This window comes from Bombyx mori, chromosome 8 (genome assembly GCF_030269925.1).
Source record: "Bombyx mori chromosome 8, ASM3026992v2".
Classification (NCBI taxonomy): domain Eukaryota; kingdom Metazoa; phylum Arthropoda; class Insecta; order Lepidoptera; family Bombycidae; genus Bombyx; species Bombyx mori.
In genome coordinates this window covers 14,317,583-14,344,739 of record NC_085114.1, presented here as the reverse complement: position 1 = coordinate 14,344,739, position 27,157 = coordinate 14,317,583, and the positions used below count along the sequence as shown (strand labels likewise).

The 27,157-nt window shown below is 37.9% G+C and overlaps 3 protein-coding genes across 7 annotated transcripts in view; 2 read left to right on the top strand and 1 right to left on the bottom strand.

Moving 5' to 3' along the window:
- The window catches only part of LOC101742874 (kinesin-like protein KIF12), a 57,046-nt gene extending 38,713 nt beyond the window's left edge, over nt 1-18,333 (bottom strand). Inside the window, exon 1 of one of the 3 annotated variants that reach the window (XR_009973733.1) lies at nt 18,146-18,325. Coding sequence is in view for 2 of the 3 variants with exons in the window: in XM_038012522.2 (XP_037868450.1) it covers nt 473-620 (148 nt within the window). In the remaining variant the exon portion in view is untranslated. Of the gene's footprint in view, nt 1-472; nt 1,068-18,145 lie in introns of those variants that run through there. The other 2 variants (XM_038012524.2, XM_038012522.2) reach the window with 2 other exon arrangements.
- LOC101736962 (translation initiation factor IF-2) lies at nt 8,625-17,151 on the top strand. Its single transcript, XM_004923597.4, has 5 exons — nt 8,625-8,989; nt 12,772-13,427; nt 14,512-14,640; nt 15,583-15,756; nt 16,739-17,151. Exons 1-5 carry the CDS (start codon nt 8,969-8,971, stop codon nt 17,088-17,090), a joined length of 1,332 nt encoding a protein of 443 aa, XP_004923654.1. The 5' UTR covers nt 8,625-8,968; the 3' UTR covers nt 17,091-17,151.
- LOC101736752 (unconventional myosin IC) overlaps nt 17,401-27,157 on the top strand; it is a 72,462-nt gene continuing 62,705 nt past the window's right edge. The window contains exons 1-2 of one of the 3 annotated variants that reach the window (XM_062669875.1): nt 17,401-17,536; nt 19,182-19,316. In XM_062669875.1, coding sequence (XP_062525859.1) covers nt 19,204-19,316 — 113 coding nt within the window. In that variant the 5' untranslated portion in view covers nt 17,401-17,536; nt 19,182-19,203. Of the gene's footprint in view, nt 17,537-18,589; nt 18,740-18,815; nt 18,956-19,181; nt 19,317-27,157 lie in introns of those variants that run through there. The other 2 variants (XM_021346276.3, XM_038012520.2) reach the window with 2 other exon arrangements.

Genomic DNA, 27,157 nt, shown 5'->3' with positions numbered 1-27,157 from the left:
CCGCCTATTTCTGCCGTGAAGCAGTAATGCGTTTCGGTTCGAAGGGTAGGGCAGCCGTTGTAATTATACTGAGACCTTAGAACTTATATCTCGAGGTGGGTGGCGCATTTACGTTGTAGATGTCTATGGGCTCCAGTAACCATTTAAAACCAGGTGGGCTGTGAGCTCGTCCACCCATCTAAGCAAAAAAAGCAAAAAAAAAAACAACTGCTACGCTTAAATTCCGCCTTTTATTGATTTAAAGTTTTAAGACTAAAGTTTTAGTGGTCATGGACTGTCAAGACATTTTTTAATTAAATATTTCTTAATATCGATTCAAAGGAGCAACAAATTCGAATATCCAATTTCTGTGGGATGTATTTTTGAAATATTTATTGATTATTAAAAAAAAGTATTTAATTTCAATGGCAAAACTACTTTAAAAAAAAAAACACAATAGTAGAACAAAATTTATGATTTTCAAAATCCGTACCAATTTTCGCTCCGGCCAGAGCTTCAGCTGATTTCGAGATGCTCTTTGATAGAGCAGATGGTGTGGCTCGCATCGGCTTCGTCTGCCGCTGATGATGAACCATACTCGAATTGGCAGGTCGTAACAATTGCAAATTTTTCAGCGCCATTTTTAGTACAACAACACATTCTCATTGAACACGTAAAAGTTTTTCATTACAAATATCGTATCGATTTTTGAACGTAGTTAGCAGACAAGACTCGATAACGTGACATTAAAAAGTTTTAATATACATACATCACAAATGCGGGCTCGTGTCTGTATTTTAAATAGAGATAAAAAATACATTTTTAAAACCGACCTTCAAAATTCACTAACAATATTGAAATTTAATTACATGTAAAAATAAGAGAAACGTAGTATGTGTATGTAAGCTGTGTTATTATTTTTAAATTAATAAATCGATTCAATCAGTGAGAACACGCACGTGTGTTTAATTAAAAAAAAAAAACAATCTATTGGATGATTTCAATTCAGAACGAAATTTGTTTGGCGCCAAGCGACTTTTTTTAAATATGGCGACGCGTATGCTACGACCGCGCTAGTTTTGCAGACTGAAATAATTTCAGGGGGGTTGTGAAGTGAACGTTGATGGGGTGTCCTCCACGGTCACTTGCCGTAATTGTTGACGTGGGGACAAGGTATATATTACATAATCTACAATATGCAATCATTATCCTGATGTCACTGTATATTAATCGATATTTCATTTTTTTCGAGCTTCATCAAAAACTCCTTTCTCATTTTAACTCGATTTTCCCGTTTAATACAAATTTTATTTTGAGTTTAACGCTGCACGTCTCTATTGGTGCCGACGGAAGACCAGAGTGGTAATAACGATTCTTTTAACGATCCTACTGTTTGTCATTTCTGAACCTGTCCTGGCTGAGCCTTTGCTCGCCCACCTGTTCTAGTGAAACTGGAAAGGCCTCCAGGCCATCAGTAATCCTTCAATCATAAAAAAAGCATTGCTGAACCAATAACCAATTATTTGTTTACAGATTCCATTATTTTTTGCGTCGTACGCTTGGAATTTGGAAGTAGAATTATAAAAAAAAATGTGTGCGTGTACTAGTGTACACACGTAAGAAGTGAAACTTGTTTATGGCCTTATTTTTCGAAAAATGATCTACATGCAACTTTCTAGAAATTGGTTAAATAAAGTTAAATTAGATAAAGTTTAAACAAAAGGATTTTATTATCATAGACATGAATACAAAAAAGTTAAATTAGATAAAGTTTAAACAAAAGGATTTTATTATCATAGACATGAATACAAAACAGATGGCGCGTAACGGAAAAAAGTGACGCGTAACCGAAAAATGTGACGGTAAATTTTTTTCCAACGCCGATAAGGAAGTTTCACTTCAAAAATCGATAATAATCTAAAGTAGACTGTCTATGTGCATTGCCTCCTGATATGTTCTTGATTTAAGCCAACAATCCAAGTATCACATTTGCCATTCGCAATCAACAAATTCTCCTCCCATGAATCAATCAGCCTTTACCGGATTCAATAACATAGATGCAACCAAAATCGATTGAACAAGAGATTGTCAGCTTTATAGTTGAAGTTTTTGTTAATGCGTTTCATTTTAATTGTTTTAAACGACTTTTTTTTCTACCCCTTCTAGTGATTTCGTGGGATCATACTAGATTCACCGAATGAGTGGGTGAGCTCACTAACTTGGTGACGTTGCTAACACTAGCCCTAATCAGAGCCGTGCTTTGTAGAATCATACGATATTGTAAACGAATAAAAGAAAAATAATAATACGATAGTGGTCGCTTTTTCATTAGTTATTGATGAGGATAACAACGTGAGGGTGTGAATGGGGAGCGGGGTTACTGACCCCTACGTCCTATGTCCAGTACGTCGACAAATACACACGATAAATTAGGAATTCGTAAAAAACATCAATCTATATCTATATCTATATCTATACTAATATTATAAAGAGGAAAGATTTGTTTGTTTGTTTGTTTCGAATAGGCTCCAAAACTACTGGACCGATTTGAAAAATTATTTTTCCATTAGAAGCCGACATTGTCCCTGATGAACATAGGCTACTTTTTTTAATTTTTTTTTAATTTTTATTTTTGGTTTCATGTGTGTTTTAATGTTTCCGAAGCGAAGCGAGGGCGGGTCGCTAGTTGGTTATAAGAGCCGATATTGTGAGTCCGCACGGGTAGGTACCATAATCCTGCCTGTTTCTACCGCGAAACAGTTATGCGTTCGGGTTTTGAAGGCGATGACTTTTAGTAATTATTATACAATGCAGAGGCGGGTTTACCATGGTGTTGGGTGTGAGTTGGCAGCGGTGTTAGCGGGCGCTTTTAACGAACTTATTTTTTTTTCAGGTTTAATTTTTATTACACGACTTTATTCCTTCATCGTTATAGCCATTAGTGATTTCAATAAAAAAATTAGTACCCGCCTGTCGTGAGCAGAACACCAGCCAGATGGTCAGATCTAGTAAGGGAAGCACTTGGTGGTAGGTAGTCCGTACAATGCGGTCCATGCCCCCCATAATCGAATACACTGGAAGAACGTCACATGTGGTCGCGATCCTCAGCAGTGAGGGAACGATATAGAAGAAGAAGACCCCCCCCTGCGGGATTCGGACACCGGCCCAATCGCATCTCTCGCCAAGAATGCACCTGGCCACTTAATCTTTAGACTACGACAGCTTCAAATTATATTAAACTAGCGACCCGCCCTCGCTTCGCTTCGGAAACATGAAACCAAAAAAAAAAAATAAAAAAAATAATTAAAAAATAGCCTATGTTCATCAGGGACAATGTCGGCTTCTAATGGAAAAAGAATTTTTCAAATCGGTCCAGTAGTTTCGGAGCCTATTCGAAACAAACAAACAAACAAATCTTTCCTCTTTATAATATTAGTATAGACTAAAATTTTTTAGCGCATGTAGCGCCTGCATGGAAACACTACTGGATTTTTCGCCGGATCTTCTCAGTGCGTCGCGTTTCCGATCTGGTGGTAGATCCTGCAAAGCACTGCTCTTGCTAGAGTTAGTGTTAGCAACGTCATCAGGTTTGAGCCCCTTGAACTCACGTAGTTATTAGGGTTACGTTAAAATTGCCAGGTAGCAATTAATGCGTTTCGGTTTGAAGTGTGGGGCAGTCGCTGTAACTATACTGAGGCCTTAGAACTTATACCTGAAGGTGGGTGGTATATTTAAGTTGTAGATGTCTGTGGGCCCCAGTAACCACTTAACCTTAACAACAGGTGGGCTGTGAGCCCGTCCGCCCATCTAAGCAATAAAAAAATAAATCACGATGATCTATAAACTGAGACTTAGAAATCAAGTCTCAAGTTGATAGCGGCATGTTGTTGATGTCTCTAGGGTCCGGTAACCGCTTAACACCAGATATACTTGAGCTCTTGTACCTAAGAAATGTAATGGTGAACCGGCTTTCATTCTTCTAAATTGCAGCGCAAATTATGTAAAAGATTTATGCACGCAATATCATTACGTGTGACGTCATGGCAAATCATTAGCGGTGGTTATTGCAAAAAAAGGTGTTAGAATAATTAATACTAATTATATGTACGGCTTGATCTCTCGTTTATTATTGTCATGGTTCGTGACCACGAAAGCTTTGTCTGATGCTCACGACTCACCTGGTTTTAAGAAATGACCTGAGTCCACAGACATCATTGAATGCCACCATTGACATTGGCGCTTGAGTTGATTATGCAAATTATAATTTTAACGGGTTTCATTTCTAATACGCGATGCTGTTTATGAAAGATTCATACTCTGGGAAAGACAAATCCGAAGATACTGAGAATGAATCGACCTAAAAGAGACCTAAAAGACTAAAACATATATTAAAAACAAAAGAAGGTAAATTTAGGACGTTTCAGAGCCTTCGATTCGCCTCGAAGGCTCCGTCAGCTGGGCGTCTTTGGAGTGAACCGCGCTGTCTGATTGTAGTGTTGACCGCGATAACCCCCCTACCTCATCCGGGTTCTGGTTTCGGAGGGGATCGGACGTCGGGTGTAAGAGTGCAGGGGAGTCGTTTAGTGGGTGGCCCCTAAAATTCCTTGGGCCCGCGGTCTGCTCTCAACACCATGCAGACCGTTGAGTCCCACATACCCCGCGCGCCCCTTATGCGCGGGGACCTCGTAGGAGGTTCGGCCCTCTACCCGAAAAAAAAAAAAGGGCAATCCATACGCTTATGAATAGAAATCGTCATAATTACTTCAGTGCGCCGCGTAGGTCACCGGTGACCTATATGCCAGTCGACGTGTTAAATAAACAGTCACTTCACAACTGTTTCCTGAACTGTTTAGTGAAATATATTTGATTTATTATTACTAAATTACTGAGTAGAACCAAAAAACTCGACTGCTTTATAAATATTAAATGAAAAGCGAAAAATAAACTAACTACTTTGGCAATAATATTGCAGTCGAACACAAGATACTAGTTCGATTGTTTGTTAATCGTAATAGTTCAAATTCCATTTGACTCCATACAGAAACGGGCTGTTCGGATGGTCGATAGTCCTGCTCTCGCGGATCGCTTGGAACCTCTGGGTCTACGGAGGGACTTCGGTTCTCTCTGTGTTTTATACCGTATGGTCCATGGGGAATGCTCTGAGGAATTATTCGAGATGATTCCTTCATCTCCTTTTTATCATCGCACCTCCCGCCATCGCAGCAGAGTTCATCCATATTATCTAGAACCGCTGCATTCATCGACAGTGCGTTTCCAAAGATCTTTTTTGCCACGTACCATCCGGCTTTGGAATGAACTCCCCTCCACGGTGTTTTCCGAGCGCTATGACATGTCCTTCTTCAAACGAGGCTTGCGGAGAGTACTTTATGGTAGGCAGCGGCTTGGCTCTGCCCCTGGCATTGCTGACGTCCATGAGCGACGGTGACCACTTACCATCAGGTGGGCCGTATGCTCGTCTGCCTACAAAGGCAATAAAAAAATAAAAAAAACCCCTACGGTAGTCAGGCGAAAGCATAATCTCTATATTATTATATAAAAATGAATTGCTGTTCGTTAGTCTCGCCAAAACTCGAGAACGGCTGGGCAGATTTGGCTAATTTTGGTCTTGAATTATTCGTGGAAGTCCAGGGAAGATTTAAAAGATGAGAAAATATAAAAAAGCTCGGAATTAACTAAAAACAAACAATTTTATTTTTCTTTTGATGTGTCCCCTTGATGTGTCTTTTATTTATCGATTGAGGCACTACGAAGTCTGCCGGGTCAGCTAGTAATATATAAATGTAACACTAACTAATTTTGCGAGTAGTAGATATAATTAAATTTAATTTTACCATTTCTTGCTTTGTTTCTTTGTTTTTTTTTAATGTTTGGAATACCTACTTAACGCTTATTATTCTACGTTATCGCCGTGGCGTAAAGGATAAGACGTCCCGTGCATCTGTATCCAGCGATGCGAGTGTATCAGTGTTCGAATCCCGCAGGCAGGTAGGTACCAATTTTTCTAATGAAATGCACAATTGTTCGCATATTACTTTCATGAATGAAGAGAAGTAATATGCGAACAATTGTGTATTTCATTCATTATGTCGTTTTCTATTCCTAAGCGTCTGGATTACCTAGCTTTACGTTCTTTTGTTTTTTTTTTATTGCTTAGATGAGTGGACAAGCTCACAGCCCACCTGGTGTTAAGTGGTTACTGGAGCCCATAGACATCTATGACGTAAATGCGCCACCCACCTTGAGATATAAGTTCTAAGGTCTCAATATAGTTACAACGGCTACCCTACTCTTCAAACCGAAACGCATTACTGCTTCACGGCAGAAATAGGCGGGGAACATTTTATGTATGTTTTAGTCTTTTAGGTCTCTTTTAAGTCGATTCATTCTCAGTATCCTCGGATTTGTCTTTCCCAGAGTCTACTAGATATTCCGGCGCCTTAGTAAGAAGTTCGAAGAGAGAAATCGACATAATTACTTCAGTTCGCCACGTAAGACCTCGGTGACCTATATGGTCATCATGTTAATTCCAACTATATTAATGAGTGTAAACAATATGAACGCGGATGGATTAGTTGCCGACGAATGACGAGAATGTTTAAAGCATTCAAAAAGTAAACGATAATTCAAATTGTAACATTTTTTTTTCCGTTGGGATGTGAAATTCCAAAAAAAAGTAATAATGGATGTGTTCAATTATTTAATAATGTGTAAATACAATGGCGGGGCATGCACACGGTCCGTTGGAAGCACAATGACGCGTCGGTCCAGTCGGTCTCGGTTCGATTGGCCCAGTGATTTTTGTTCTAGCCGTACTTAACGTGGAACGTTTCCATTGTAACTTACTCCCGTCAAAAAAACGTCCACGCCATACTCGGCTTAATATTGGTGGTAGGACCTCTTCTGAGTCCGCACGGGTAGGTACCACCACCCTGCCTAATTCTGCCGTGAAGCAGTAATGCGTTTCGGTTTGAAGGGTGAGGCAGCCGTTGAAACTGTACTTGAGACCTTAGAACTTATATCTCAAGGTGGGTGGCGCATTTACGTTGTAGATATCTATGGGCTTCAGTAACCAATTAACACCAGGAGGGCTGTGAGCTCGTCCACACTCGTCGGCATATAAGCAATAAAAAAAATGCAGAGTTATTTTGTTTAAGATCGTCGTCTGAAAATAGCATTATTAGAAACTTAAATATTAGGCCGTATTCTGACGAGCGTTCGTGACGTCTGTTCTTGAACCTCTGGTGACACCACGTATGTACCCAATTTTGTGTGATGGTGGTAGATTATGTGTTTGCTTGCCTAAATTACCAAATATACTGCTGTATACAAAATTGATCAGTAAGATCCAGGCTGTGGGCTCTGATGTTTTTGTCTAGCTTTATTTTGTTTTATCGCTAAGTAAACAAAGATCTTAATTGTTATTGGATTCAACAAGGATTCAAAAAATTGCTGTAGAATTGTGATCGTGGCACATGAAATAAGACTGTTACTTTTTTGCACTTTTATTGTTCTTTTCTCAAATCTTCTGTATTATAATAATTAAAAATTATTGACACCTTTTTTACACTTTATTCATTCATTCATTTTCCTTTTCTGTGCCACTCTGTCTGTCAGTCTTTTTTCCCTTTCTTAACGTTTTCTCTCATTCACATCTTAACGCACCGTTCCACACTCTTTTCATACATTCCGTTCTTGCCAATCCTATATAGCTATGTTTTATTTCATTATAAAACAAAACAATGAAAGTTTTTAAATACTCGTATACTATATTTCTATTTTTCGGTCCAACGTTGTATTTCGGAAACATTCTCACTGACGTACAACAATAGCGCTTCCTCTTCCTTCATTAAGTTCACGTATGGTTTTATTTATAACGCTAATTTTAAATTTAGTTTTTTTTATTTTTTTTATTTTGTAGTCGCGTAACTCGAATACATCGCTTTAAAAGATAAGATTGCTGAGTGCTGGTACCTTTGTATCGAGCGACACGAATATGTTGGATATAAAAATTGTTAAAAAAACTAGAAGTTTACTGGTGGTAGGGCCTCTTGTGAGTCCACGAGGGTAGGTACCACCACCCCGCTTATTTCAGCCGTGAAGCAGTAATGCGTTTCGGTTTGAAGGGTGGGGCAGCCATTGTAACTATACTTGAGACCTTAGAACTTATATCTCAAGGTAGGTGGCGCATTTACGTCGTAGATGTCTATGGGCTCCAGTAACCACTTAACACCAGGTGGGCTGTGAGCTCGTCTACTCATCTAAGCAATAAAAAAATAAAAAAGTGGTCCCCCGGTAGTCGAAATTGGACTATAATTAATTAAAATTATAAGTTTGTACACTATTACGATTTTATTTTCAAAGACTATTTATACTTCTGTTATATAATCCCAAATTTAGCTATTTAGACAAATATTAATAAAGACAAACAATATTTAATCTATTCTCAATTTAACCACAGACTATAAGTAATAAGAAAAGTTTGACAATAAACTAATAGTATGCATGCGTATGTGTGTCAAATACATGGTAGTATGTGTAATGTTTTTTTTTAATTGATTTAATGTATTTGTTATTGAATACAAAAAGAAAACTGTATGTTATTATATCTTCATTACATTAAAAATATTAAAGTAATTACGCAGCGTACAGTACCATTTGCTGGCATAACGGTCGATGGGTCATCGCCAACGGATGGACAAACAAAAAAACCTACAATTTTCAATCATTATTAACAAAGTACACACGTTTTGGCCGTCCAGTCTATTCCGCGCCTTCAAGCTTCAAGGAAGGCTTCGTTTTTTTTTAAAATATACATATTGCTGATATAAAAAAAAAATCATTACCACAAACTTTATAGAATGTGTGCTACGAATTAATAAGCAATTTTTCAGTTAGACAAATTAAAAAATATACTGTTTTTTTCTTTGTTGTTGTTTAAATAATGTAATTTATTTTTAAGACAACAAAAATGGAACGAGTACTAATTTTGGTGAGTTTATTTTTATTTATGTATCAATAGACAACTGTTACCTAATTAATATTTAAAGTCAATAAAAAAATTATGCTATTTTAAATTTTATATTCAATTAATTTAAGCAATTATTTTGTAACATTTCCAGTTGATTGTTGCAAGTTGTTAACGGTAATTCTATTTTACATAAACTTCGAAGGATAATTGTGAGAAAAAAAATGGATGTTATGATATAAAATATAATAAAATCATAATTATCGTTTTAGAAGTCGATTTTCAGGGTTTTTTTAGGTTGTATTATATATATTTATATATGAGGCCGTCAGCGCAAAGGTGGCCTAAGCTTACCATAGCTAAGGAGATCATGAGATTTCATTTTAATTTTACACTGCTTCGTAGGCACAAACAATACGCGCGAAAATAATGTTTACAAAGGCATCTGTTATCTATGGGTGAAACTAGGATAGGCCAGTTTTGCATCAAAACTTGTTATTTTTTGAATAAATTGCAATATATAAATCCGAATAAGAAAAATTGTGGGCTAGGCCACTTTTGCGTTGACCGCCTCATATATAAATGGAGGTATGGTATATATTATATAAATATATACCGTGTGCCGGAATACCACCGATGTTTAATTAAGCATTAATATGCTTGCTAATTATGTTTTTAAAGAACTAGAAGTTTACTGGTGGTAGGACCTCTTGTGAGTCCACGCAGGTAGGAACCACCGCCCTGCCTATTTCTGCCGTGAAGCAGTAATGCGTTTCGGTCTGAAGGGTGGGGCAGTCGTTGTAACTATACTGAGATCTTAGAACTTATATCTCAAGGTGGGTGGTGCATTTACGTGGTAGATGTCTATGGCTCGTCCACCCATCTAAGCAATAAAAATAAAAATATCACATTAATACACAACTTATTGGGCGCTCAATGCATCATTATGCAAACTACGCATTTTCGCATGCATTATGCGAACTACTATGTAATTCGTATAATATCTTTTTAATTGTCTATGCGCGACCATGGGCATAAACAATGGCGCGGGTTTACTAAACAACGAGTGTTATATGATAATGATCATTTCTCTTTATAAGCTTGCTGTGAGGAGTTATCTTTATTAAATTAACTTGGCAACTTGTTTTTGGAGAATGGTGATGTCTATTGTAGCGTCTGATTTCTCTACATATCTGACTATGCTGTTGGCGACCATATCTGTAGCTTCCACTACAATTGGTATCACAGCCGTATATGTGTTCGACAGTCGGGAAATTTCGGTTCTTAGCAGGTGGTAAGGCGTCTTGTGCGTCCGCACGGGTAGGTACCACCACCCTGCCTATTTCTGCCGTGAAGTAGTAATGCGTTTCGGTTTGAAAGATTAGGCAGCCGTTGTACTGTAAAAACTGTGAACTTAGAGCTCATATTTCAAGATAAGTGGCGGCATTTACGTGGTAGATCCCTATGGGCTCCGGTAGCCACTTAATATCAGGAGAGCCGTGAGCTCGTCCACCCACCTAAGTAATCAAAATAAAATAAAAAAGGTGGTATTTGCTTATTATCTCTGTTCCTTTGGCTCCCATATTGTAGTCAGATGGGACAGTGATATTGTAGGGGAATGATACCCCGCCCCGCTTCGCTTACTATACAGTTTATTGTGCATACAGTAATGAGCAGCATACGAGTCAGTTAGTGGTTAAAGTGCAGCGATCCACCGCGGTCGCTGACGCGAATAAACATATAATTATACTCAGTGTTTTATTAACCACTCTGATGAGATTTCCAGAGGAGAACGCACAATAAACCCTCAACGTCAGCAAACCTCACAATATCGATTTAATTCTGTTTTGTTGGTGGTTTTGTCTGTGTATATTAAATCTGGTCTATTTTGAGTTACTGTAATGTCGGTTTGAACACGAATTTCCTAAAGAATTTTTGCCGAGTCGTTTCCTTAAAATGCGGTTGTTTAGTACAAAATTTATTTGCACCACATTTTCTCCATTTCCATTGCATGTTTCCTCGCCAAACACCAGTACTAAATATACTTGACCAAGTCATTACGGCGTTTGGCGTAGTAAGGTACCAGCCAGTTTTTCGTATCCAGATAATAAGTGCTATGCGGTTCGGCCTTTAGCAGTGCAGAAATGGCATTTTGCATCTACGGCAGCGGTCGGGGAACTTTTTTAATTATTACCCCAAACAATGATGTTTTATATTATGTAAAAAGAAGTACAAAAAATCATTGACCCCAAAATATTTTTGTGTAAGTTGATATTATCCCATGGCGAAGAATAAAAAAAACGAAATCGCTTCTTTTTAGCATCTTTCATATTATAGCCGCCATGATAATTTTGAAAAAAAATATTATTTTTTCGTTTCGTTTCATTTCGTTTCATCGAGTTTGAAATCACAACGATTCTAAAGAAGTTTCACTTCAATATATACTTTTTACTCACAAAAGTTTCATTTTTACCCCATTTGGGGTAATTTACCCCGGTTTCCCGACCGCTGGTCTACGGGTTCCTTCAATACGTCCGCGTCACGTTGATTTTGCTTCGTCGTAATGGCTTGGTTCTATATAGCGAAAACAGACGATTTTAATGTGGAGCCTATTCTCTCTCTCTTCATCCACCTAAATCAGGGACTCCCAAACTTATTTTGTCTACTACCCACTTTGAGAATAAATTTATTTTTTAGCGTCCCCATTTTTTCAACTACTTAAAAACTACTATAGCGAGAGCTCAGTCGGTTGCTAAGAGTCCTCCTAGATGAAATTACAAATCGCCTCCCAAGCCTCTATACAACGCCCCCCTTTTTTTCTGGAACTCTTACCGCCCCACTTTAGGCCTGTAGCACCCACAAGGAGGCGCACACTTTGGGAAAGGCTGATCTAAATGAACGCTACATATTAAATTCTGAACAACAACATTTGAACCGTTAATCTACCGAGTGACGTATCAACTCGATGAAATATCTTCCATATGCCGTTTCACCCAAACATCTACATATTATCTACAATCGTATCATCCAGTAACAGTAAGTAGGTCAACATCCTTGTTTGGAAAAACAAAAACAAAAAACGAATAAAAAACAATAGAAATGACCTTCGAAACGCAACGATGGCTTTAATAAATCACACACCATCAAGTGACCTTAAAACAATGGCCGTAATTTTAACCGTAGGCACAAAAAGTGTGGTCGAAAATTGAGGCCATCGCATAATTCCCTATTGTCTCGTCATTAATCTGCCGGATACGCTTATATTCGTGTTATGACTAACGTTATGTTGTTTTTTATTTATTAAATAATTAGTACTGGTGGCCCGAAGGCCTTTCCAGTTTCATCAGGACAAGTGGGCGAGCAAAGACTCAGCCAGGAGGGGTGGGATAAGGTAGGATAGGTAGTGACTAGATTCGGTGTTCGAATCCTAGGCGGATACCATTTTTTTAATAAAATACGTACTCAACAAATGTTCTCGATTGAATTCCACGGTGAAGGAATAACATCGTGTAATAAAAATGAAACCCGCAAATTTTAATTTGCGTAATTACTGGTGGTAGGACCTCTTGTGAGTCCGCGCGGGTAGGTACCACCGCCCTGCCTATTTCTGCCGTGAAGCAGTAATGCGTTTCGGTTTGAAGGGTGGGGCAGCCGTTGTAACTATACTGAGATCTTAGAACTTATATCTCAAGGTGGGTGGCGCATTTACGTTGTAGATGTCCATGGGCTCTAGTAACCACTTAACGCCACGTGGGCTGTGAGCTCGTCCACACATCTAAGCAATAAAAAAAAAAATCTCGTTCCAGATAACAACAATACTACTATTAATCGAACCGACAACGCGAGCAGAAGAGACGGTCCACTCATCTGTCTCGCCGCCGACGTTGCAAGACGCTCTGTACCGACAAAGTCGGAGCTATTATGACTACCGCTACGGAAGACCAGATTACGACCGAAGAGTTTACGAGAGACCACGCTGCGGTCGTTGCTATGACGACGACGACGATGACGACAGCGAAGAAGTCCGCCATAGACCACGAAGCAAAACGAGAAGTCGTTACGACAGTGAGGAAGACGATAGACGAACGGACGACAGAAGAACAGACGACAGACGCACAGACGACAGAAACTCAAATAAAAATGGAACTGAAGAGGAAAATGGCGACAGAAAAAACGACAGACACAGCGGAAGAAGGAGAAATAAAGACAGACATAGAAACGATGACAGAGATAGATACAGGCCGGATTATTATGACAGATTCTTGAGGGATCCGTACAGAGATAGAGATTACGATAGACCGTATTATGAAGATTATTATAGAGGTAGAAGGCCGTATCCGGATAGGTATGATGAATACCAAGGAACATACAATGGCTACGGAGGATATAGAAGACCGTATGACAGATATGACGATGGTTATGGCGGATATGGACCAAGTGATGGCGGCGGTCCCCACGGCAGGTATGGCAAACTTCTATTCTACATATTTATATTTGTTTACCTATTATATTAATTATCTATGAGTTTTATTGTTTATTTACTGCTGAAAATTAAAAGGCGAGAGGTTCGGAGTGGATTAAAGATTACAATTTGAATGTCTTCATGAGATACATGAGATTGATATGTCAGTGGTGATATAAAACCGCTGTCAAACTCTGCGAACCGACATTTTGGCAGGGCAGGGCATTTTGTTCCAGATTAAAAATACAAAATGGATGCTATAAAAATGTTCTAACTTTAAGTTCGCGATTAATTGGCTCCATAATATTTGTTGATGACAGATTAAATGATCATTGGTTAGGGCAAATACGATTTATCTTTGAAGCAAGCAAGGAAGCACTAAGCAACACTAGGTTTGCTTATTGAGGCAATATAAACATTTAACTGGCTCTTTTCGAATCACTGCACATTGCCCAAACTATACGCTTTCACCGAAATTCCAATTGAACATGTACTCAACAATAGCTGAAAGAACTGAATTAAATCCGTAACGGTAACAAATTGCATGTGGACTATAATTTTGTACGTCGCTTCTAAAAGCAATGATAGAATGATTCATTAGCATTTTCATATTTCATTATCATTCGGTTAAAGCAGGGGCTCCCAAACTTATTTTGTCTACTGCCCACATTTAGAATAAATTATTTTTTAGTGACCCCATTTTTTCCCCTATTAAAAAACCACTATAGCGAGAGCTCATTCGGTGTCTAAGAGTTCTCCTAGATGAAATTACAAATCGCCTTCCAAGCCTTTACACAACACCCAAATTTTTTTTTCTGGGTCTCTTACCCCCCCTTTTAGGCCTGCAGCGCCCACAAGGAGGCGTTATCGCCCACTTTGGGAAAGACTGGGTTAAAGTGATAAAGACATTCCATTGGGGCTATGTTGTGGCTATCGTTTTGATCCAGGCTGAACGAATGCTTCGTGTGAGAAACAAAAAAATGCGACCCCAAATACACTGCTTACAACAACCTACCGAATGGGAAAAGACGTAGGCAAGGATTTGGGAAGATTGTTTTTTGTTTAAAACAAATATTGCTTTCAGTTTCAGACCTTGGGATGAAACGTATCGTGGTCAATCAGGATGGGACGCAGGTGGTAGGGGCTACTATTTCGCTTCAGGAAGACCCGACGCCACCTCGGCCCAGGCATGGGGTCGACCCGAGTATACCAGGTGAGTACTACAGTAGTGTTTAGTGCCAGGTTTTTAACGTTCTCGATAGCGTAAAAGTTAACTCAAATTTGTATGGAGTTGGAACGTTTGCCTACGTTTGTTGCTAGGGGCGCTGTACCAACTGCATACAAATTTGAGTTAACTTTTACACTAACGGGAACGTTAAAAAACTTGCACTAAGCACACATGATGGTGTGATTTAGAACCCACATATGTGACTTGTCTTACCGTATTTATGTGTCTAGTTCTATTACATATTGTTTTTGTTGTGAAAATATGTTATTTAATCAATTATAATGAGGTTGACGGTGTCGCCCTAAAAACAAGTTAGATATTTGAATTTTTCATATAAACTCAGTAGGCTAATGAAATATAAATATTCAATCTTTTATTTTTTGTATATATAATATATTATTATGTTGTATGATCTCACGAATTAAGAAGGCACAAAAGACTTCACTCAAGTCCTCACAATGAGGTATATTTTTTTGGGTGGGCTGAATAGCTCACGGCCCATCTAAGATTAAGTTAAGACCGTAGCACGTAGATACAATTGCGGTGTGATATGAAATAGAAATCTCAATTTTATTGTAAATCGGGAAGGAAATGACGCCTTTATAGCACATCACTATGATTTTTAGTAAATCAATTAACCGATAACAAATTTTTGGTAATCGAAGGATCGGTCCTAGGCGGGTCTGCAGAGAAGCAATTTGGATCTTGGATCTTGAAGACGGTGCCCATGACGGACAGAGGCCCTTACGAATCTATACCGCTATTTCTGTATTAGGGCCGTTATTTAAACTGTTCACACTTCAATCTCGTAACTCAAGGTGGTAACGATATTCAAGTTCCGTCCTCGATAGATTACGGAATGGACTGAACAAAATAAAAAACATTACGTTGAGAAATGTTAGAAAGAGACAACACCAAATTTCCCAGACCGCAAGCGGACAACTGGCAGAGTACAGGGTACTCTGGATACCGCGACCCCCTGGAGTACCGCGGGTCAGTGGGCTCCGTGGGGTATGGCCGTGGTGGGTACCGCCAGGATCTCAGCTACGGGCAGAGCAGCAGCGGATGGCGCAGCGTTGGTCGACCTTATAGAGACGAAAGGTGAGGCTACAATAAATATTATATTACTATAAAAAAGAAATACTTTACTGGTGGTAGCGCCTCTTGTGAGTCCGCACGAGTAGGTACCACCACCCTGCGTTATTCTGCTGTGAAGCAGAAATGCGTTTCTGGTTGAAGGGCGAGGCAGCCGTTGTAACTATGGTAATGGGCTCCCGTAACCACTTAACACCAGATGGGCTGTGAGCTGGTCCACCCATCTAAACCATAAAAAAAATATAATCAACGCTTTTTGATGTGAAACATCTATGCGCACGATTGCTGGCATTGCATGTCGTGACGACGCGTCCCCACGCTTTAACATAGAATAATAATAAAACATATTATGAAGTCTATGTATATGTTGCAAGCGACTGTTTCTGCTAGTCTGCCCGCAATGGCTCATTTTTTTATTATTTAGATGGGTGGACGAGCTCACGGTCCATCTGGTGTTAAATAGCTATCGGAGCGCATATACATCAACAATAAAGCCACCATTCACTTGGTATTTTTTTTTGGCGTGATCACAAGGATTAAGATCCAATCAAAACAAATTGTCATACCTCAAAACCATGTTGGTTCGTTCTAAGTTCTCTTCTTCTTCGTTCTCTTCGCTTAACACTAGGTAGGAATAGAGTTCACACATCTATCTATATATATAAACATGAATTGCTGTTCGTTAGTCTCGCTAAAATTCGGGAACGGCTGGACCGATTTGGCTGATTTTGGTCTTGAATTATTTGTGGAAGTCCAGAGAAGGTTTAAAAGGTAGATAAATATGAAAATGCTCGGAATTAAATAAAAATAACAATTTTGTTTTTCCATTGATTTTTCCTCCGTCGGATGGATTCCTTTTATTTGTTTTAAGTTTGTTTTATACAAAAGTTTAGGTGTTCTATTTATCGATTGAGGCACTACGAAGTCTGCCGGGTCAGCTAGTCAAAAATAAAAACCAATGTAACGAAATCATTATTTATTTTTACAGTGGAGTTAAAAATCTGGGCGCCAAAAGCTATCAAGACAATCGCCAAGCAACTTACAGCCAATCCAGCACGTATCCGCCAACGTTTGGACCAACTGAAGTTTATACTCAAAGCAGCGCGTATGGTCAGGCCGGGGTGTATGGTCAAACTGGTTCGTACGGGCAAAATAGCGTCTACGGCCAGCTAGGTGTATACGGCCAGAGCAATTCTGCCCAAATAAACCCGTACGGACGCGACTACGTACAAAGTAGCTCCACTACACAAGAAACAAGCTACCTGTTCCAACGCGAAGATAATTTGCCAACAAACGTTAATGAGACCGCTAAACGGGATTCTTCAGTCGTACATAACTGAAAAACAGTTTTTTTTTGTCTTTTCTTATGTGTTTTATTTTGTATTAAATTTATTAAAACCATTTTTTAAGTATATTATTTGTAACCACTGCATTTATTAAAGGTCTATGTTTGTAACAGAAATTAAAAGTCTTGGCAGTGCCATCTGTCAAACAACAGATTTACTATGACAATTCACTAAAGCGGCGCTAGTGTCATATGGTGACCAAAAGCTAATCACTTTTAGTGCCTAATTTATCCGCTAGATGGCGCTATAAAATAATATATTTAAATATTTTTCAGTGTGAAAATCATTTTGTAAAATTTATTATTCTAAGTTACTGAAGCGTGAACGTAGCCTCTGCGTAAGAAATGTTAATTAAATAAGGATATATGTAGAAGATCATTAATATATTTCATCTTAATTATCTACTGACTTTTTGGGGGAATTTCTTGAGTGAATCCATTGTGAGTATTATTAATTGTATGAAAATAAATAGGTATTGAAACTTGACACGCGCCTACCACTGTGGTACTGTGATGGTTGTATATAATACTTACTCTTTCGCAAAGATTCATCGCAATCGGATGAGAAACGCATAAAGACCAATTATACAAACATTTTATAAACGGATCCTCAGGGTGGCGGCGACAATTGAGACAATTTACATCCACACGAAATAATATATTCTCTTTAGTACACGTTACGGTGGGTAGAATACGAATGCAACAGAGATATGCTAACCGTCGGTATTTATACAATCATCTTGACCTATTTTAATACAAACTGAGTAGGTAATATTAAACATTGTTCATCTTAATTATTCTGCTGATTATTTACGTACAATTATTATTTAATAATATCGAATTATGAAATTACTAATTATATTATAAGAATAATAAGTTCTATATATTTCCTAAGTTCGTAAATAATTTATTATGTGAGGCCGGAAGTGTTGCTCGATAACAATTTACATTAATTTACATAATTATATATAAAGAAAAGACAATCCATGGCCATGCGGATCTAAAGCCGCACGTATCCCATAAACCCACAGAGTAAACATCGCAACCTACCTTGAGACTTGATGAACTTGAGAGTTGAGACCATGGAGTTAATAAACTAACCCTATGGTTGAGACTTATTAGGTGAAGATCGTCGAAGAGAAAATTACAAGTCGTCCGAGGCAATTGCACAAATCGACGACTGATTTGTATATTACATTTGAATTAGAAGCTTCATTCAAGCATGACTTTAATAAACATCTGACAGAGTAGGTATATCACTTACCAAACAACACCATAGTGTTTTAATATATTATCTAAACGATAAACAACATGGCAGTACAAAAACAGCTAACCCTTATTTGTTAAATTCTATAATTTACTAGCAAAATCGACGCCATTACAAATATTTTAATACCTTTGATCCACTTGTCGCTAACAAAAACCAAAGTCAAACAAAATTCCAAAACCCAAGTTGCATGTTCTGCGTGCAAAGAAACATAAAAGCTATTTCTCTTTACCTAAATAGTTTGAGGGTAGTTCGACTAATATTCATTGCATTTACGAAAACCTGTTTCGACAATCGTAAATTATAAAATGAAAATATTGAACGTGAGATTAATAAAAAAAATCGTAATTATACCAACGACCGGCCAATGAAAATCGGTAATTATCAATAGAATTTTAATTTTACAAGTTGATCGAAAAGTTAGTTATCTTCAGACGTATTTGACTATCGCAAAATAATCGCATCTAACTATATAATTACCAATCAAACAATTTAATGTTGATATGATTAAGGATTACCAAATTGAATTATATCAGATATCGTATGGTACGTGCAGTTTAGTCGGATCTGTCGCAGGAGTTAACACTATTATTGTTCGTATATTTTTGTAACAAAAAAAAAAATACTTTATATAGATTTACCGCGTTTTCATATAAATTTGTGTACAGATAACATAATATTCTAATTTTAAATCATACTTTGTCGATAAAAATTTGTTAGGTTTTTAATCAATAAGGATTTAATATGTCTTAGGGTTCTTTTCGGGTGATTATATTAAAATTTATTTTTGGTTAAAAACTATTTCACGATTGTGTTTAGGTTGTGAGAGGAATTAAGTGAGATGACACAGCAAGATTCTGTGACCGTGGCCGAGAATTCCACGCAGCAGGTAGACGGTGTTCAAGTCGTGGAAAATGCTGAGGAACCAGGGCTGTTGGAGTCACCGCAGAAAATGTAAGTGGAAAAGAAAATTCTGAAATTTCATACAAAAATCATATTCAAGTTTTTGTTTACCTGTGTGCTTAGTGCGAGTTTTTTAACATTCTCTCGATAGCGTAAAAGTTAGCTCATATTTGTATCGAATGGGATCGTTTGCCTACGTTTGCCACTAGGGGCGCTGTTCCAACTGCATACAAAATTGGGCTAACTTTTACGTTATCGAGAACGTTAAAAAACTCGCACTAAGCACTCTTTAGTCAATACGTCTAGTTTACCGTCGAATCAGATTAATCATTGAATAAATCTTGGAATTGTGAACATAATAGATTTTACGTCCCGTCACAAACTTCTACTTACAGTTGTGCGTAATACTAATTTACTAACCAAACGCTATAACTTTTTCAACGTATTCTTGCAGCGATGGAATACGATTTTTCCCCATTTTTCCGTACTTATCGCTGGTAGTTTAAAAGCTATACCAGCTAGGCCCGGATGGGTAAGCGAGCTCACGGGCTTAATCCGAGAGAATTTACTAACACTAGCAAGAGCAGTGCTTCGCAGAATTTACCACCGGATCGGTATAGCGACTCCCTGAGAAGATCCGGCGAGACACTAATATTGGCGGTCTAAGCGGTAGGTCGTTGCTTGGCTATTCCGCTCACATGATTGATGTCCGTTTGTCTATGGTGAACTGTCACCATAGACCTGTATGCCTCATCCGAAACAAACAAAAAAAAAAAAACCTACATTCGCCTAAATGTCGTAATTATGTATTTATAAACTCCTGCATTAAATCACCTAAAATCTAAATTAATTAGGAACCTTGAAATTCGTTTCGTGCACCAAAATTAAATATTACCTACCTACATCGTTTATCTAGAAACACATTTATTATCCTTACTTTACGTAAGTAGCAGATAAAATGTTTAATATCTATGCAACGTTCATATGAAATTGATACGGCTATCTACTGAAAATATTTTATGATTCAGTTATGTGTAAAAGTGGATTCGGCGAACGATTTTGGACTTAACAATGTTTTTTTTTTTTTTTGCACTTACCAATGTTTTTTTTTGCACTTACCATTGTTTTTTTGTTCTCTTTCTTGTCTCTATGCCTGTGTCGGGTCCGCAAGGCATTTTGCATGACTCTTTTTCCATTCAGGCCTATCATAGGTCATATCTGCACTCAAGCCCATTCTCGCATATTCTCTTTCTCACACTTCATCTCAGTCTTTTTATCAGCTACGAATATGTATCAGGACCGTTTAAAAAAATTAATAATTAACAATACCTACTTTGACGTTATAAAATGTTTTTAGTTTTTTTTTTTCAAATAAAATCCCGACCATAGAAAATAAGGTTTTCAGACATATTTTTTTTTTTACTTTTATTGACTTTTTTTTTACAATTAAATAATTAGAAATAGAAATTAAATTTGCCTTTTTGATGGGCTATTGGTTGGCTTGAGCTCACGGCCCTCTCAGTGGTTAGAGGAGACCGCAGACACCTTTCTTTTTCTCCACCTTATCCCACTAGGTGGGGTCGGCACAGCTAATTTTTCTCTTCCATTCTCTTCTATCAGCCGTCATCTCAACACTCACTCCTCTCTCTCTCATATCGTCATTCACACACTCCATCCATGTCTTCTTTGGTCGACCTCTTCCCCCTCTACCTTGCACTACCATTTCCACACATCTCCTAGTCACATGCATCTTCTCTCTACGCATCACATGTCCATACCACGCTAACCGTCCCGCTAACCACGCTAACCGTAAACCAGCAACGTAAATACAGCCACTCACCTTGAGACATCAGTTCTAAGTCTCAATTTTATAACGCACTGCTACCCCCATCCTTCAAACCGAAAACTGCTGGATCTTCTCAGTGGGTCGCGATTCCGATCCGGTGGTAGATTCTGCGAAGCACTGCTCTTGCCAGGACTAGTGTTAACAATTCTGTCAGGTTGAGCCCGTGAACTCACCTACATGTTAGGGCGAAGCTGAAATGAGTCGACTATTATCAAAGCCGGCAATCTGACTTTTGGACAATGATTGGTAAATCAGAAAAACGAATTATTGACTTTGTATTCCATTAGCAGTCACAAAACTCTTCGGAACGACATCTTAGATAAATAACAGGTTAACTATTAAACTTTATTTAATGCAAGTTTTGAACCGTATTCTTTGAAGGAGACGATTATATTCAAATTAATCTGTATTGACATATCAATAAAAAATTTTTGTCCAAATGTACAGATTGCCACCTTTGATAATAGACGACTCAAATAGCCTCTCAGGCTATCAGTACAGGTAGGAAAAAAAAACTACCAACTATTGTTAGGTAGCAGCGCTTGCTGCATAAAAAGCCTATTTATGCTGACGTTATGAAACATATTATACGACATATGATTTAAGGGTCAAATTGAAATGACAAGCTAATCGCTGGGTTGGAGCGGTGCCGGTGACGTGCTTGCATAGTGTACCATTACCCTACCGCTGTATATTATTACAAATTTCATTGAGTTAAATGACAATTCAAATCAATAAAAATCTAAAAACACTAATTTAAATAAAAATAGTACTTTTGTTGCATTAGTATAACCTCTATTTTCCATCCAGTATCTAGAAATAAATAATCTTTATGAAAGGGCAGTGTTAGCAAGCATGTATTAGCTGTACTTTATTTCCCTACAAACTAAGCTCTTATGTATAATTGGAATAGGGTCTGTTATGTATTTTATTTATAATACAGAATTTATTTAATCGTATAATATCGTAACTTACAAAGTGTGTCAAAGTAAAATAGTTTTAAGCTTAATAACATAAAGGCAATTTTTCTGTACAGTCTAAATAAGTTGCCACGGCTATTCGCTATAACACAAAAGTTCGAATTAAGTTATTCAAACCAATAAGACTTTATACCTAAAACATAAGGTCATTTTTTCTCTATAAACATAAGACGTCGTTTATCATAAATTATAATTTCATAAAATTAATATAGTCCTTATTCTGTTTGCAATATGAACCATTTTCTTATTCGCTATTGAAAGAATAGTGACGTAATTCAAAGTTGTTCGAATTGATGTCTCGCTTTGAACTGTGTCAATGTTCGAATCGCGTAATCTCAAGAATCGACAGATGACTCACAACACAGACTTATCTGTCAATAAACTTGCTCAATGGAGTTATGTTTCTTATATAGGTCCATGCTGTGTTCCATAGTGTTTTAATTTCGATTTGAGTGAAAATATGCTTTATTGTTATTATAAATAAATAATTGAGAACAAACCACGCACATTTATCCGGCTACAAATTAGGATTAGCAAAATATTGTACAATGTATTGGCGCCAAAATGAAAAACTCAATAAGCAATCATATAAAAATGACAGATTCCAAATTCAAATGTAATATTTTGTTTATTTTTAATTGTAACAGTATTTATGGCCAGACTAAGTAGATAATGAACACCCAGACAAAGAGCAAACAAACCTGTTCATCACACGAATATTTGCTTAATGTGAGAATCGTACCCACGACCCTCGGCACCACAGTCGGGGACGCTAACTACTGCACCACCGAGTCAGTCGTAAATAAACTAAATTATAAGTTTTCTAACACTAAGATGTTATTCGCGGTCTTATAGTAGCTGCTTATTCTAGACCACTGTAAGATGCACAAAATATATAGTGGATTGCGCGATGTAACAATTTAAAAGTGTCTATTTGACGTCAAACCTTCTTTAGCATCGTTCTTTGCCCTAAGCACGTCGTTACGGATCCTTCCGATCCATTAACGGCGCTTTTAGGTAACCCATAGACACAGCCCACTGAGTTTTTTGCCGGATCTTCTCAGTGGGTCGCGTTTCCGATCCGCTGGTAGATTCAGCGAAGCACTACTCTTGCTAGGGCCAGTGATAACCACACTCCCGTTTTAGCCTCGAGAGCTCACCTACAATCTAGGGCAACGCTTATATAGCCTCTCATGGCTATCAGCATAATAGGTAGGAAAAAAAAACTAACATATAGCCGAATTGACATAGAATCGGTTTCTTTTTGGAAGTAGGTTATAATGTGGTGTCAGTATTAGATTTGTTTAATTAATATACGTGAGTTGATGTTTACTCATAAGTGCACTTGGTTTGCGCCTTTTAGTTAGTCTATTAACATTGTTTATAGCGGGTGCAACAGCTGCCCTTGAACCGTACTTAACAAATATTCACGTATGGTTTCCGCGGTGAAGGAATAACATCGTGGAATGTAAATCAGACCCGCAGAAATTATATTTTGCCTAGTTGTTGGTGATAAAGGCGTCTCGTGAGGCAGGACGTATGTAGAACATATCCCATAAAACTAAGAACTCCTGTTTGTGTCTGTGGGGTAATTTACTCGTCGAGCCCTTCGTCGCAAGCGACGGGCTTGGTGAGGACGGTGACCGGTGCTTGGGGTACCTAAAAGCACCGTTAATGGATCGGGAGGATCCGTAATGACGTGTTTAGGGCAACGTCGACTGTTTACCATTCGGTCCACAGGATCGGCTATGTAATTTCCGGCGGCCACGACAAGACGGTTTTCGTGTCGTGCCGCCTTCTCAAAGTGGCGCGTTGATGCCGACTGTATATACTTACTAATTGAATCAAGCTCCAGGTCATCATGGAGATCCACATTCCTTAAGAACCACGGTGCTCCGACGGCTATCCTGCAAAAACGGTATTGAATGACTTGAAGGAGTTTCAAATTAATTAGTGTTCGATCAGAACTTTTCTAGATTAACCATTTTTTTTAATCTGTTGCTTCTAATGTGGTCTCGTTTAACTTTAATCAAGATCTGACCGTTGATTTTGAGTTAACCTTGTTAATGAATATTTCATTGACTTCTACTGTTTTGGTAATATTTTGATTTTGTTGTACTAGATTTTTGTATTTGCGACCTTATATATTGAGACCTTATGAACATGCCTTTACACTTAAGCGCGTAATGAACATTTTACAATAAAGATTACACACGAGTTCAACGTTCAGAAAATCCATCGTGAGAGTTTAGTTGGAAAACACAGAGCATTGCAGATACGATGTCACCAAACACAAAGCGCGCTCTTACTTGACCGGTCGCCGTCTGTCGACTCTGTCGGCTTAAATGTCAGTTTACCTCCGACGCTCGCGTGAATCTCGTGTCGCGCGCCAAAACACCGGCCGTAATACGATTCAAACTTTTTTAATTAAACTAATTTAAACCCGAATTTGTAACATATCGAGAACAGTACTGTTTTTTTAATATATTTATTTGCATTTCTACAAAGTGTAGTACATAAATTTGAGCTTTTTGTTTCGATCAATGATTGATTAATGTGATAAAAATATCGATAAGCACATGTTTTTCGGCAGGCTAAAGTGAATACACAGGTTATATTGCTTTCGTGCAGTGATGCATCTCGGATTTTTTGTTTTATTTTCGAAGATATAATCGTGTGTTCGTCTGAGGTGAGTTCGTTAACCTTTATGTTTTTGTTCATATTTTTTTATTATTATATTGGCAATTGTAATCTATGCGAAACCTATTTATGAATTCATTGCAGAGTATACAGATATTAAAAACGCATTTACGATTCGAATCTCGCGCTATTTTTATCACATTTGCCACGAAAACCATCGTACAAGATTAAAGATTAATTGTGAAAAGATAAAATTAATAGGAGAAAAATAACTAAGTATAGGTATTTCGTTTCAAAATTATAAAGACTCAAATGAAACGGGAGTTTTGACTATCCCTTGATAACTTTTGTATGGCTTAATAATTGTTCTAATTTTTTTTTTATTGCTTTGGTGAGGGGATTAGCTCACGCCCCAGCTGGTGTTAAGTGGTTACCCCAGCCATCTACAACGTAAATGCTACCACCTACCTTGAGAACATCGTTCTAAGGTCTCAGTTTTTACAGTGCAGCAGCTGCCCCACCCTTCAAACCGAAACGCATTACTGCTTCACGGCAGAAATTGGCAGGGTGGTGGTAACTACCCGTGCGGGCTCACAATACGTTCCACCACCAGTAATTACGCAAATTATAATTTTGCGGGTTTGATTTTATTAGACGATGTTATTCCTTCACCGTGGATGTCAATCGTGAATATTTGTTAAGTACGTATTTCATTAGAAAAAATTGGTATCTGCCGCGCATGCCGGCGGGATTCGAACATCTTGTCAATCGTGAATATCTGTTAAGAACGTATTACATTTCATTAGAAAAATTGGTAGGTACCTGCCGGCGGGATTGGAACACCTTTGCATCGCTAGATATGAATGCACAGGTCGCAATTGTTAGTTTAACGCTAGGTTTTCAATTGACATACTTTTTATAATGAACGCATTTGTTTCTGCACTCCAGTCCAGCCGAGAGTGAGAAAGAGTTGTATGATCAGTGAAGTTACAGATAGTTGCAAATTCTATTTTACATCGTAAATGAATCCAAAGGCCCTGCATAGAGTGAGCTCTGGCACATGTCAAATATTTGCCGGGAATATAAACAGACAGTGTGAACTATAGTTTATACTAGCTGGCCCGGCAAACGTTGTTTTGCCATTTAATTTTTTTCTAAGAAAGATAAATAACCTAGAAACCGACTGCAGTGCCATCTGCTGGGTTGATTTGTAAATATAAACCATTCTCGAATCCATCTGAAGGTACAGAGAAAATTTCATTAAAATCGGTCCAGCCGTTTAGGAGGAGTTCAGTGACAAACACACGCACAGAAGTAATATATATATATATAAAGACTAGCTGACCCGGCAGACTTCGTAGGGCCTCAATCGATAAATAAAAAACCTAAACTTTTGTATAAAATAAACTTAAAACAAATAAAAGGAATCCGTCCGACGGGGGACATATCAAAGGGAAAATAAAATTGTTATTTTTATTTAATTCCGAGCATTTTCATATTTATCTACCTTTTAAACCTTCTCTGGACTTCCACAAATAATTCAACACCAAAATTAGTCAAATCGGTCCAGCCGTTCTCGAGTTTTAGCGAGACTAACGAACAGCAATTCATTTTTATATATATAGATAGAAGATAGATTGGCAGGGCGGTGCTGTGGTACCATCTCTTGGGTACTGCTAACATACACCAAAGTGTGATGTCTGTTGACTGAGTGTACCTCTTAACAGCAGATGCGGCATGTTACATAAAACGGAGCAGTAAAAACCTTACTTGCTTAACTTAAAATATCGTCTTTGTAGAACTACACGTTACACAATTATAATTGACATTGGAGAAGATCAGTCCTGGATTTCTGGTTTAACCGGATATTATAAAACCGGTCGGAACCACGGTAAAGTCTAAGTCATCTTTATTCGTCGTGAACTATGAACTTATCTGTGTTCGAAACGTTTTCCGGTTATTTTAATTAGAGTAGCAACAGTAGTATGTGTTTTTAAATACTATATTGCTCTATGTGGCGGTTTAACGGTAGACAGCGGCGTGACACTGCCCTTGGCATTGCTGAAGTCCATGGGCGACGGTAACCATTCACCATCAGGTGGGCCGTATGCTCGTCTGCCTACACGGGCAATAAATTTGGTCTCTCAAATCAATTGTATCCATCTCTTTCCAGTTCCAAAACTGGACCGTCCTGAACTTGTACTTGTACAAAAAATACATTTTTGACTTTGATCGAATCTTTGTTTGGCCTTGACTTTGTTTTTCGATCATATAATTTGTTCGCTGGATACTACGGATGGAATCTTCAACTGTAACGATATCCTGTTTATATAATTATTAAATTGTAAGGATACCTAAAACCAAACAGATCATGCCCCTTAAAGAAAAAACTTTCAAACAACTATGTACAGATGGCATGTATCATA

Bases quoted from the DNA above. Each gene is read 5' to 3' on its own strand.
- LOC101736962 (XM_004923597.4), top strand. From the start codon at position 8,969: ATGGAACGAGTACTAATTTTG. The intron at 8,990-12,771 runs GTGAGTTTATTT...ATCTCGTTCCAG, and splicing joins TGGAACGAGTACTAATTTTG to ATAACAACAATACTACTATT. The intron at 13,428-14,511 runs GTATGGCAAACT...TATTGCTTTCAG, and splicing joins GGCGGCGGTCCCCACGGCAG to TTTCAGACCTTGGGATGAAA.